At 36.4% G+C, this 14,400-nt stretch overlaps 1 protein-coding gene across 2 annotated transcripts in view; it reads right to left on the minus strand.

Moving 5' to 3' along the window:
- Positions 1-647: 647 nt before the first annotated feature.
- The window catches only part of APOOL (apolipoprotein O like), a 181,970-nt gene continuing 168,217 nt past the window's right edge, over positions 648-14,400 (minus strand). The window contains exon 8 of one of the 2 annotated variants that reach the window (XM_081042983.1): positions 648-1,239. In XM_081042983.1, coding sequence (XP_080899109.1) covers positions 1,163-1,239 — 77 coding nt within the window. In that variant the 3' untranslated portion in view covers positions 648-1,162. The remainder of the gene's footprint in view (positions 1,240-14,400) is intronic. The other variant, XM_081042979.1, reaches the window with a different exon arrangement.

Consider the following 14,400-nt stretch of genomic DNA (forward strand, 5'->3'; position numbering starts at 1 on the left):
TCTGATTGTGATTACTTATAATCCTTCAATGGATTCCTGTAGCCAATAAGATTTAGTCTAAACAAAGCATATGAGACCCTCCATGACGTAGTATTTGACCATCTCCTCAGCATCACTTCTTTTGCTATTCTCTTCCTCACTTTTACACTCCATAAGTATTTGAAGTCCCCTGCGTCTTCCATGTTGTTTTTCACTTCAGTGCTTTTTATGACAGCTTAGGTATCATCTTTTATTTTTTTATGGCCTTCTTCCTCTACCATTATCACACTTCTCCCTAGACTTGGTTAATTGTTCTTTAGTTTCCTACTTCTTTGTATATATTTTTATCATTGTATTGATCACATTGAAAAATAATAAGTGATTTTTGCCTCTGTCTGTTCTACCACTCTAAGCTCCAGGGACTATTTCAGATTCATCTTTGTACCTTAGCAACTAACTAGTGCTTGGCACATAGTTGATGTGAAATAAGTGCCTTTTAAAGGAAGGAGGAATAAAGGAAAAGAAGAAGTAATAAGGAAAGAAAGGAAAGAAGGGAAGGAGGAACCCAGATCTTGGGGTCATTCCACTACACCACTCAGTTTACAGAAATCATTTAACAATTCTTAGTTTATGTTAAGGAATAAATTTATAATAAAAGTTCACATTTCAAATAAAAGTCATTATTTATATGCCAATGATTTGGTACAATTCCTTAGATTTATCCAGTAACTCAAAACTATTCAATATTCTCTATAAGCAATTTGCAACGAACCCTCTATGCATTTCACTGAGCACTTTATAAAGATACATGTCATAAATCAGCAACCAAGTATTATGCTGAAATTTGGAGATAACAAATATTTATCATCCCTGCTGAGTTAATGAAGTTGGATATTAGAAATGAAAGTTTTCCTCTGTGGTAACAGGGGGAGAGGGAAGGAAAAATTAAAGGTATAAAGAGATAAGAATTGATGACATAAATATATAAAGAAAGGTAAATTATAATTTACAGTATAGGAAATCATACAACGTTTTCTTAAAGTATCCCTAGTATACTTTCAAAATGATCAGATAAGAGTGTGTGTGTGTGTGTGTGTGTGTGTGTGTGTTTATTTCTGCAGGGAACATTTAATAATTGGGTTTCATCTGCACATGTCCCATCCTATAAGGAATTTCTGGCTCTTCAGAACTTGGGTATCCAAATTGTTGTCTCTCTCTTTGAATGGAGCTTGACTTTGGAACTCCTGGTGTCAAAAAATTCTGTAAGGAAGTTAAAAATATCAAACATAATTAAATGCCATTTAATAAAATTTCTATTCTTGTTTAGGTATGCTTATGTATTAGAAAAATGGACATATAATAACTGAGTGATTTTAGAAATCCATTTAATTACCATTATATATTTTAGTGATTTAAAAAATACACAAAATATTTTTGTTAATCAAATGAATTGCTGACTGATTTTAAATTACCAATAAATACTGTACTTCTAACACAATTTCCTCAGACAAGTTTAGATATTGTGTAATCCAGAATCTCTGTACTAAAGGAAGAAGCAAAAGTTACAGGAACAAATTTATATAAGAGAAACAAATAAATTTTTTCTAAAATTATAGTACCAAAGTCTACACTCTAATCTTGTACAGTGATGGATGCTAGTACTGCAAAATTAAGCTTGTTGCTTTTACTAAGTATTCCAATTTCCTTAATCATATGCACAAGTATTAAGTTACAACATGTTTTCACATTATATGTTATTATAACACCATTATGTGACCAGCTATCCCTTAGCCCAGTCAAGTTGACACATACAATTAACCATTAAAATAATAACATTTTAAAAACAGATAGGGATCTTGAAAAAATGGCGGCGTGAGGTGAGCCTCTGTAGCGCTCCCCTGGAATTTACAACGAATCGGACAACAATAACTCCACAAAGGACTCCCTGCAAAGCAGACAGGCAAGACGAAGAGGCCCACTACTGAATTCACCTCCAGGTGGGTGAATCGCGCGAGCGAGCGGGGGAGGAGGGGGAGGAGAAGTGCGGAGACAGAGCTGCGCAGGCGCAGGACACAGAGGTAGCTCAGTGCTCCGAGCTCGCTGCTCCCGGAACTACTGCATCTGCCGGAGAGGGAAGGACTCGGACTGCTAGGGCTCCGCTTACGGCCCACAGGGCTGAGGGGGCAGCATATAACACGGATGAACATAACGCTCACAGCAGACAACTCGGAGAAAAGACTGAGAGAAGAGGGCAGAAATCGGTGGTTTAAACCCTCACTGCCCACCGGAGAACGGAAGCCTTAGGCACTGAGACTAGCCGCCCCCTCCCTACTCTCCCAGAGCTCACCCCGCCCCCACCTGCCCGGTGCTAAAAGCAATAAAGTAGCAGTGTCAGATCAAAGGACAGAATATTTGCTGCTCTGAGAACTGTGGACCGCAGACACAGATTAGCAGCTCAACTAGTTCCGGCAAAGGGGAGGAAGCTGTGGAAGCAGGACTGGCTGTGGTGGTGGTCACCACCATTGCTCTGGGCCACCTCTCACAACTCACCCCGCCCCTGGCTCCACCTATCTGGGCGGATCCCTGCAGGAGTAAACAGAACTGCTGAAACAAACGGGCTCTGAATCTGGTGCAGAAAGAGCTTTGGAACTTCAAAAGCTCTTCGCATACCTATCAACCTGTTGCAGAAGCCACTCCTGTAGATGGCTAGAAGAGAAATAGTAAATCAGTGATTGCCATGAATAACCAAGGCAACAAGATAGCTCAGAAAGAAAGTGAAAAGTCTCCAGAAAAGGAACTTAGAGATACAGAAATATGTCATTTAAATGACAGAGAATTCAAGATTGCAATTCTGGAAAAAACTGAACGAGATGCAAGAAAACACAGAAAGGCAGTTTAATGAACTCAGAAACACAATCAAAGAACACCATGAGCATTTTACAAAAGAGATTGAAATTTTGATAAAGAACCAAATAGAATTTCTGGAGATAAATAGAAGAAATTAACAATAGAAGAGATTAATAGAAGAGATTAACATTAGAAGAAATTAACAATAAAATATCCATCTTAGGCAGTAGAGTTGATCAGATGGAGGAAAGAATCAGTGACATCGAAAATAGGAACCTGGAATTTACACAGATGGAAGAAGAAAGAGACTTGAGACTTAAAAGAAATGAGAGAACTCTACAGGAACATTCTGATTCGATCAGAAAGAGCAATATAAGAATAATGGGCATCAATATTTATGCCCCCAATCAAGAAGCACGAAAATATACCAAGCAACTACTAACAGAACTAAAGGGAGAAATTGACCAAAACACAATTATACTAGGGGACTTAAATACATCATTGATAGCTATGGATAGATCATCAAAATAGAAGATAAATAACGAAATAGCAGCCCTAAATGACACATTAGATGAAATGGACATAATTGACATATATAGAGCATTTCATCCTAAAACATCAGACTATACATTATTTTCTAGTGTACATGGAACATTCTCAAGGATAGACCATATATTGGGACATAAAATCAGCCTCAGCAAATTTAAGAAGATTGAAATCATAACAAGCATATTCTCTGATCACAAGGCTTTGAAATTGGATATCAACTACGAAAAGAAAGCAGGAAAAAACACAAATACATGGAGATTAAACAACATACTTTTAAAGAACGACTGGGTCAAAGAAGAAATTAGAGGATAGATCAAAAGATACATAGAAACAAATAACAATGAAAATACATCCTTCCAAAATTTTTGGGATGTTGCAAAAGCAGTTTTAAGAGGGAAATTTATATCATTACAGGCCTATCTCAAGAAACAAGAAAAATCTCAAATAAATAACCTCATGTTACACCTTAAAGAACTAGAAAAAGAAGAACAAGCGAAACCCAAGGTCAGCAGAAGAAAGGAGATAACAAACATCAGAGCAGAACTAAATGAAATAGAGAACAAAAAGACAATAGAAAAAATTAATGTGACAAACAGCTGGTTCTTTGAAAAGATTAACAAAATTGACAAACCCTTGGCTAGACTCACTAAGATAAAAAGAGAGAAGACACTAATTAACAAAATCAGAAATGAAAAAGGGGAAGTTATCACGGACACCACAGAAATACAAAGGATTATCCAAGAATACTACAAAGGACTATATGCCATCAAATTCAATAACTTAGAAGAAATGGACAAGTTCTTAGAAACATATAGCCTTCCAAGGCTGAACCATGAAGAACTGGAAAATCTAAACAGGCTGATCACCAGTAATGAAATTGAATCAGTCATCAAAAACCTTCCCAAAATCAAAAGTCCTGGACCAGATGGCTTCACTAGTGAATTCTACCAAACCTTCAAAGAGGATCTAATACCAATCCTGCTCAAACTCTTCCAAAAAATTGAAGAAGAGTCAGTATTTCCTAACTCATTTTATGAGGCCAAGATTACCCTGATACCAAAACCTGGTAAGGACAACACAAAAAAAGAAAACTACAGACCAATATCTCTGATGAATACAGATGCTAAAATCCTAAACAAAATTCTAACCAATCGAATACAACAATGCATTACAAAGATTATTCATCACGACCAAGTGGGGTTCATCTTCGGGGTACAAGGATGATTCAACTCTCGCAAATCCATCAATGTGATACATCACTTAAACAAAATAAAGGACAAAAATCATATGATTCTATGAATTGATACAGAAAAAGCATTTGATAAGATACAACATCCAGTTATGATTAAAACACTTACTAAATTTGGTATAGAAGGAAAATACCTCAACATAATAAAGGCCATATACGACAAGCCCTCAGCTAATCTCATAATTAATGGTGAAAAGCTGACGCCCTTTGCTCTACGTTCAGGAACACGACAAGGTTGTCCCCTATCACCTCTGCTTTTCAAAATAGTGTTGGAAGTCCTTGCCAGAGCCATCAGGGAAGAGAAAGAAATAAAAGGCATCCAAATTGGGAATGAAGAAGTTAAATTGTCACTCTTTGCAGATGACATGATGCTATATGTAGAAAACCCTAAAGACTCCACTAAAAAGCTATTAGAAACAATCAATGAATACAGTAAAGTTGCTGGCTACAAAATCTACGTGCAAAAGTCCATTGCTTTCCTATATAGCAACAATGAAATCTCAGAAAAAGAAATAGAAAAAATAATTCCTTTTGCAATTGCAGCAAAAAGAATAAAATACCTAGGAATAAACTTAACCAAGGATGTGAAGGATTTATATGCTGAAAACTATAAGACATTTTTTTTTCCACATTATACACTTTTATTAAAACACTGGCATTTAGATGGGTCCATTACATTTTAACAAGCTATAAGTTTATCCCTTCTCAGTGAACAAAAAAGCGGAAGGGGAAAGAAGCTATTTATTGAGAACCTGCCATCATAGGCATTGTGCTACATACTTTTATACTAGCTTTCTCTCCTATAATTCTTTTTTTTTTATTTATTAGTTTCAGGTGTACAAGACAAGGTAATACTTAGACGTTTATCATTTATATCCCTCACACTGTGAACCCCCTTCCCCCCATCCACTATCCCTCCGACCTCACACTGAACCATCACATTATATATATAAAATTATAGTTGGCATTCATTAATGTTTAGCTTCTGGTGTACAATGCCATGATCAGGTATCCACAGTATCCCTGAGGTGGTCTCCCAAATAGGACGCATGTCCATCGGATACCCAACAAAATCTTCACAACATTATTGAATACGTTCCCCAAATTAATTTTCAAAAAAACCCTGAGGCCATCTTGTGGTTACCAGCTGCTTCCAAATCCCTTCACCTTTCCCCTTATCCCCAACCCCCCCACACACCCATCTAACAACTCTCGGTTTTTCCTTTGTGTCCCCAAAACTGTTTCTGATTAGTTTATTCACATAGTCTTTTCTTTAGATTCCATATATAAGTGAGATCATATGGTACTTGTCTTTCTCTTTCTGACTTATTTCACTTAACATAATGTTCTCTAGATCCATCCATGTTGCTGCAAATGATAAGATTTCTTTCTTCTTCATGGCTGCGTAATACTCCATTGTATAAATGTACCACAGCTTCTTAATCCAGTCATCTACCGATGGGCATTTCGGTTGTTTCCATATCTTGGCTATTGTGTAAAGTGCTGCAATAAACATAGGAGTGCATACAGATTTTTGAATTGGAGTTTTGGATTTCTCCGGGTAGATGCCTAGGAGTGGAATTACTGGATCATAGGGTAGTTCCATTTTCAGATTCCTGAGATACCTCCATACTGTTTTCCATAGTGGCTGCACTAATCTGCAATCCCACCAACAGTGCACTAGCATTCCCTTTTCTCCACATCCACGCCAGCATTTGTTGTTTGTTGATTTATTGATGATAGCCATTTTGACTGGAGTGAGGTGGTATCTCATTGTGGTTTTTATTTGCATTTCTCTGATGTATAAGACATTTTTGAAAGAAATTGAAGAAGACACAAAGAAATGGAAAGACATTCCATGCTCATGGATGGAAGAATCAACATAGTTAAAATGGCCGTGTTACCCAAAGCCATATACAGATTTAATGCAATCCCCATCAAAATCTCAATGGCATTTTTTAAAGAAATAGAACAAAAAATCATCAGATTTGTTTGGAACCACAAAAGATCCCGAATAGCCAAAGCAATATTTTAAAAAAAGAACAATACTGGAGGTATCACACTCCCTGATTTTTGCTTGTACTACAGGCCTACAATAATCAAAACAGCTTATGATTGGTGGAAAAACAGACACATAGGCCAATGGAATAGAATTGAGAACCCAGAAATAAAACCACATAAATATGGAGGGATAATTTTTGACAAAGAAGCTAAAAACATACAATGGAGGAAAGACAGCCTCTTCAATAAATGGTGCTGGCATAATTGGATAGCTATGTGCCAAAGAATGAACTAGACTGCTATCTGTCACCATGTACCAAAATTAATTCAAAATGGATCAAAGACTTAAGCATAAGACCTGACACAATAAACTGCATTGAAGAAAACATAGGTACTAAACTTATGGACCTTGAGTTCAAAGAGCATTTTATGAATTTGACTCCAAAGGCAATGGAAGTAAAAAGTAAAATAAATGAATGGGATTGTATGAAAAGCTTCTGCACAGCAAAAGAAACTATTGACAAAATAATGAGGCAACCAACTGAATGGGAGAAGATTTTTGCAAACAGTGCCTCTGATAAGGGGCTAATATCCAAAATATACAAGGAACTCATGCAACTCAACAACAAAAAAACAAACAACCCAATTGAAAAATGGACAGAGGACCTGAAGAGACATTTCTCCAAAGAGGATATACAAATGGCAAATAGACATATGAAAAAATGCTCAACATCGCTAATCATCAGAGAAATGCAAATGAAAACCACAATGAGATGTCACCTCACCCCAGTCAGAATGACTTTCATCAACAAGACAAATAGTAACAAGTGTTGGAGAGGCTGTGGAGAAACAGGAACCCTCATATACAGTTGGTGGGAATGCAGACTGGTGCAGCCGCTATGGAAGGCAGTGTGGAGGTTCCTCAAGAAATTACGAATAGAATTACTATATGACCCAGCAATCGCTCTCCAGGGTATCTACCCAAAAAATCTGAAAACATTTCTCTATAAAGACACGTGTACTCCAATGTTCATTGTAGCTTTGTTTACGGTGGCCAAGACATGGAAACAACCAAAATGTCCTTTGATAGACGAATGGATAAAGAAGTTGTGGTATATATACACAATGGAATACTATTCGGCGTTAAGGAAAGATGATATAGGAATATTTGTGACAACATAGATGGATCTTGAGAGTATAATGCTAAGTGAAATAAGTCAGACAGAAAAAGCAGAGAACCCTATGATTTCACTGATATGTGGTGTATAAACCAAAAACAACAAAAGAACAAGACAAACACCATTATGTAATATTAACCAGAGTGTTGCTACTGCTGTAGAATTGTGCTATGATAGGTGTTTCTGCTAAAACTTCATTTTCTCAGCCTAACATGTTACTTTTTTACAAAAATCTCCACTCACAGATGTACTTTTCTGTTACAGAGACTCTGAGAAAATGTTTTCAAGAGCATTTAAAAATACCTTTTTAAAACAGATCTGGGAAAGTATGTATCCATGCTTTATTTTGTACTGCAGTACTACATACTGTAGGCCTTTGAGAATTCTTTATTTTTATTGGAAAATATTGTACTGATCTCCTTCTCCATTTGTAAACAATGATTCAAAGATATATGTCGCGTTTCCCCTAAAATAAGACCTAACTGGAAAGTGAGCCCTAGGATGACATCCCCTGAACATAAGCCTTAATGCGTTTTTGGGAGCAAAAATTAATATAAGACCCGGTCTTATTTTCGGGAAAACATGACAGATATTATATATATTTATATATGATGCTTCGTTTATTTCTGAGCTCTTGATCTATTTGTCCGTTTTTATGCCAGTACGGTACTCTTTTAATTACTGTAGCTTTATAGGATAGCTTAAAATCAGGAAGTATAATGCCTCTAACTTTGCTCTTCGTTCTCAGGATTTCTTCAGCTATTTTGTACTTTTTGTGTGTATGTGTGTGGTTCCATATAAATTTTAGCAGTGTTTTTTCTATTTCTGTAAAAAATGCCATTGGAATTTTAATAGTGATTGTGTTGAATCTATAGATGGCTTTTGGTAGTATGGATATTTTAACATTATCCCAATTGTTCCAATCTGTGAACATGGGATACCTTTCCATTTATTTGTGTCTTCTTCAATTTCTTCCATCAGTGTTTTGTTGTTTACAGAGTAGAGATATTTCACCTCCTCGGTTAAATTTATTTCTAGATATTTCATTGTTTTTGATACTATTGTGCATGGGATCAATTTCTTTATTTCTTTTTCAGAAAACTCATTGTAAGTGCATAGAAATGTTACTGATTTTTGTATGTGAATTTTGTATCCTGCAGTTTTACAGAATTCATTGATTAGTTCTGATAGTTTTTGGGTTGCGTCTTTAGGATTTTCTATATATAAAATCACATCGTCTGCAAATAGAGACAATTTTGTTTTTTTCTTTCCAATTCTGATGCCTTTTGTTCCTTTTTCTTATCTGATTGCTCCAGCTAAGACTTCCAATACTATATTGAATAGGAGTTGAATTGGTCCTAATCTTAGAGGAAAAGTTTTCAAAATTTCACCATTGAGTATGATGTAAGCTGTGGGCTTGTTATATATGCCCTTATTATATTGAGATATGATCCTTCTATGCCTAGTTTGTTAAGTGTTTTCTTTTTTATCATGAATAGATGTTGAATTTTGTTAAATGCCTTTTCTGCATCAATTGAGATTATCATATCATTCATTTCTTTCATTCTACAAATAGAGACAAATAATGCAATGTATCACATTGGTTGATGTGTATATGTTGAGTCATCCTTGCATCCCAGGGATCAATCCCACTTGATCACGGAGAATGATCTTTTCAATTTGCTGCTAAATTCAGTTTGCTAGTATTTTATTGACACTTCTTATATCTATATTCATCAGAGATATTGGCCTATAGTTTTCTTCTCTTGTAGTGTCCTTTTCCGGCTTTGGTGTCAAGATAACGCTGACCTCATAAGTTGAGATTGGGAGTGTTCCCTCTTCTTTGATTTTTTGGAGAGCATTGAGAAGGATTGATGTTAATTCTAGTTTTAATATTTGGTAAAATTTACTACTGAATCCTTCTAATCCTGGGCTTTTCTTCACTGGGAGATTTTTGATTACTGTTTTATTCTTCTTACTAGTAATTGGTCTATTCATATTTTATATCTCTTCTTGATTCAGTCTTTGTAAGCATGTTTCTAAGAATTTTTCCATTTCTTGTATGTTGTCTAGTTTGTTGGAGTATAATTGTTCAAAGTAGCCTTTTATGATCCTTTGTACTTCTGTGGTATCACTTGTAATATATCTTTTTTATTTATAATTTTGTGCTTTTGGTCCTCTCTGGTGTTTTTTTCCTTCATCAGTCTAGATAAGAGTTTGTCCATTTTGTTTATCTTTTCAAAGAAACAACCCTTAGTTTGATTAATTACTCTGTTGTTTCTCTGTTCTCTGTTTCATTTATTTCTGTTCTAGACCTTATTATTTCCTTCCTTCTGAAAATTATGGGCTCAGTTCTTCTGTATTTTTTCCTAGTTCCTTGAGGTGTAGAGTTATTTATTTATTTATTTATTTATTCATTCATTCATTCATTCATTCATTCATTCATTGATTTTTATTGGGGAATATTGGGGAACAGTGTTTTTCCAGGACCCATCAGCTCCATCGTTGATTTCAATCTAGTTGTGGGGAGCGCAGCTCAACTCCAGGTCAAGTCATTGTTTCAATCTAGTTATGGAGGGCGTAGTTCACTGGCCCATGGAGGAATCAAATCCACTACCTTGGTGTTATGAGCACCGTGCTCTAACCACTGAGCTAACCGGCCTCCCATCTGCGGCTCAGCTCCAAGCTCAAGCTGTTGTTTCCCCTTGGGCCATGTGGGAATCCAACCGGTGACCTTAGTGTTATCAGCACTGTGCTCCAACCACTAAGCCAACCGGCTGCCCCTAGTTAGGTTGTTTATTTGGGATCTTGCTTGATTCATAATGTAAGAATTTATTGCTATGACTATCTCTCTTAGAAATGCTTTTGCTGCATCCCATAATTTCTGGTATGTTGTGTTTTCATTTTCATTTTTCTCAAGCAACTTTTTATTTCCCCTTTAATTTCTTTTTTGAACCACTGGTTGTTCAGGACAGTGATGTTTAATTTCCATGTGTTTGTAAATTTTACCATTTTCCTCTTGTTTTTGATTTCTAGTTTTATGCTATTGTTGTCAGAAGATACTTGCTATGATTTTAATCTTGCTGGATTTTCTATAACTTGTTCTGTGGCCTAACACATGGTCAATCCTAGAAAATGTTCAATATGTCATTGAGAAAAATGTGTAGTCTGATGTTGTTGGATAGAATGCTCTGTATATATCTGGTAGGTCCATTTAATTACAGTGCTGTTCAGATCCACTATTTTCTTACTGATTCTGTCTGGATGATCTATGGATTATTGAGAGTATGGTATTAAAGTCCTCAACTATTACTATATTACTGTTTATTTCTCCTTTTAGTTCTAGTAGTTTTTGCTTTACATATTTAGGTGCTCCAATGTTGGGTGCATAAATCGTTACAATTGTTATATTTTTTTGATGAGTTGACTTCTTTATCATTATATAATGATCTTCTTTGTCTATTTTTACAATTTTTAGTTTAAATTATATTTGTCTGATACTAGTATAGCTCCTTGTGCTTTTTCATGGTTACCATTTGCTAGAAATGCTTTTTTTAACCCTTTTTATAAGAGAATTTAATCCATTTCAGTTAAGTAATAAATGATAGGTAAAGAGTAACTATTGCCACTTTGTTAATTGTTTTCTGGTTGTCCTGTAGATCCATTGTTCCTTGTTTCTTATCCTGTTGTCTTTTTTGTGTTTGTGTTTTAAAATATTTTGGTTTTGGTATGCTTTGAGTTCTTTATCATGTTCTTTTCTGTAATTGCTACAGGTTTTTCCCTTGTGGTTAAAATGAAGCTTACATAAAATATCTTAAAACTACAATACCCTATTTTAAGCTAAGAACAACTTAATTTCAAAAGAATTCCTAAACTTTATACTTTTACTTCTATTCCCCCTCACATTTTAAGTTATTACTTTTACAATTTACATATTTTTACATTGCATAACTAATAACAAATTATTCATTCATTTTTAAATTTTTAAACTAGAGTTGTGTGTGAATTACACATCACCATTACCACATTACAGAATCTAATTTTGACTATATATGTATAATTACCAGTGACTTTTATTCTACCTTTTAATTTTTTATGATGTTAAGTAGTACCCCTTTATTTCCACACAAATAACTCCTTTTTAGCACATCTTGTAACATAAGTTTGGTGGTAATGAATTCCCTCAGCTTTGGTTTGTTTAGGAAAGTCTTTATCTCTCTTTTATTTCTGAAGGACAGCTTCTCTGGGTATACAATTCTTGGTTGACATTTTTTTTCTTTCAGTATTTTAAATATATCATCCCATTCTCTACTGGCCTGAAAACTTTCTGCTGTGAAATCTGCTGATAGTCTTATGGGGGTTCCCTTCTATGTAAAGTCTCTTTTTACTCTTGCTGCTTTTAAAATTCTGTCTTTGTCTTTGACTTTTGACAATTTAACTATAATTTGTCTCAGTGTAGCCTTATGTGGACTCTACTTATTTGGATCCTTTAGGCCTCATGGATCTGGATATCCATTTAGCTCCCCAGGTTCAGGAAGTTTTCAGCCATTATTGGCTTAAATATATTTTCTGTCTTTTTTTTCTCTTCTCCTTTTGAAATTCCCATAATGTGAATATTGTTTCTTTTTATTGTGTCCCATAAGTCCCTTAGGCTTTCTCCACTTTTTTTTCATCCTTTTTTTTTTTGCTCCTCTGACTGGATAATTTCAAATATCCTGTCTTCCAGGTTGCTGATTCTTTGTTCTACATAGTCAAGTCTGTTTTTGAAACTCTCTATTGAATTCTTCAGTTTAGTTATTGTATTTTTCAACTCTAGGATTTCTGGGTTTGTTTTTTTTTAATGGATTTTATTTCTTTGTCGAACTTTTCATTTGGTTCATACATTGTTTTCCTAATTTCACTTAGTTGTCTGTCTGTGTGATCTTGTAGTTCACTAAACTTTCATAGAGGATTATTTTGAATTATCTGTCTTACTGTTCATAGATTTCCATTTCTTTAGGGTCAGTTAAGGGAGCTTTATTGGTTTTCTTTGGTGATGTCATTTTTACCTGATTTTTCATCATCCTTGATTCCTTATGTTGGCATATTCATATTTGAGTAATCAGGCTCCTCTTCCAGACTGTATAGGTTTGCTTTGGCAGAGACAGATCATCACCAGTCATATCAGTTTGGGTTTCTGGGCATGTCTTCTGGTAAAGTCCTTAGGCAGGTGGTGCCTGCTATTATGGCCTATTTGGGGGCAAGACAACTGTTCAAGCTCTGAGGTCAGGGGTGGGGTGTGTGCCACTGACTGAAAATAGTTGGATAGGATTGCTGGCTTAGTTCCCTACCCAAGTGAGTCTGTAGGATGGGCTCCATGGTTGCCTAGATTCTCTGGTCAGGCTTATTAGATGGGACTGGTTAGTATATTCTGTAGTAAATGGGGTTATGAATTAGCTTCCCTGCCCTGGGAAGACAGCAGGACAGGACCCATGGTTTATATGGATCATTGTTTGAGGACCCAAATCAGACAAGAGTGTGTACTAAATTTTGTAGTCAGATGAGGCCACCAGTTTTGCTCTGCAGATGGAGAAAGCCACAGGCTATGCTCTCTGTTCAAGTGTCACTGTGAGCAGGGCTGTTGGATAGGCTATGCAGCTTTCCATGTGCTCTGGTTAAGTTCCCTTGTCAGGCAGTCTGAACACTGTACTCAGCAATGAGTGGGTCTATGAATTATTTTCCCTGCCCAGGCACAGCAGGAGAAGCAGTTCTTAAGCCAGCAAAGCTCTTTCTTTGTTGTCTTATACCAAGCCAACTCACACCCCAAGTTCCCTGACTGAACAGGGCCACTGACTTTCTCTGCAGGCTATCATCTCTGTCTGCCTGCCTCTTGGCTGAACTACTGCTTGTTTATGTGGCTTCCAGGTGCTCTCACCAGTCCTTCTGGTCAAATGGGGCTGAGAGATACAGTCCACAGTGGGTGGGGCTCTGTCTCAGTTCTTTTCCTGGACAGGACTGAGAAGGGCCACCCCAGGCCTCTCCCACTTTTTCTCAAACAAGCTTTCCAGTCAGAAAGGGCTGACAGCTACCTTCAGTTTTGGACATGAATTAATCCCTTTGCTGGGACATAGCATGTGAACCCTCCATGCCAGCTACTGTCTTTTCTCTGGGGGCAATCAGCTCTGCCCATCTCTCAGCTGGAGCATTACAGGATACACAGCTTCCAGGTGTTCTCTCACCTCATCTGGGCAGACAGGGCCAGGAGACACTCTCCTCGGTGGGTGGGGCTGTGATTCAGCAACTTGCCTGGGTGTGAGAAAACCAGGCTCAAGGGCCAGCAAAACTCCTTCTTTGAGGATCCAAACAGGCAAACATGCATTCCATGAGTTCCCTGGTCAGAGTGCATCACTAACTTGGTTCTGCAGATAAACAAAACTGCTGGTTGGGATTACTACTTGGAGACTGCAGGTATGAACTGTCTGCCAAGATAGGTGTGCTGCTGTTAATATGTCTTAAAACTAGAGATCTAGCAATCAGCATTAGCTTGAGCAATGTATTATGTAAAGTATTATTTAAGTAAACTAAAACACAAAATAGCAGTTACCTTGTTAAATTATC

Source organism: Rhinolophus hipposideros (genome assembly GCF_964194185.1).
Source record: "Rhinolophus hipposideros genome assembly, chromosome: X".
NCBI classification, from domain to species: Eukaryota; Metazoa; Chordata; class Mammalia; order Chiroptera; family Rhinolophidae; genus Rhinolophus; species Rhinolophus hipposideros.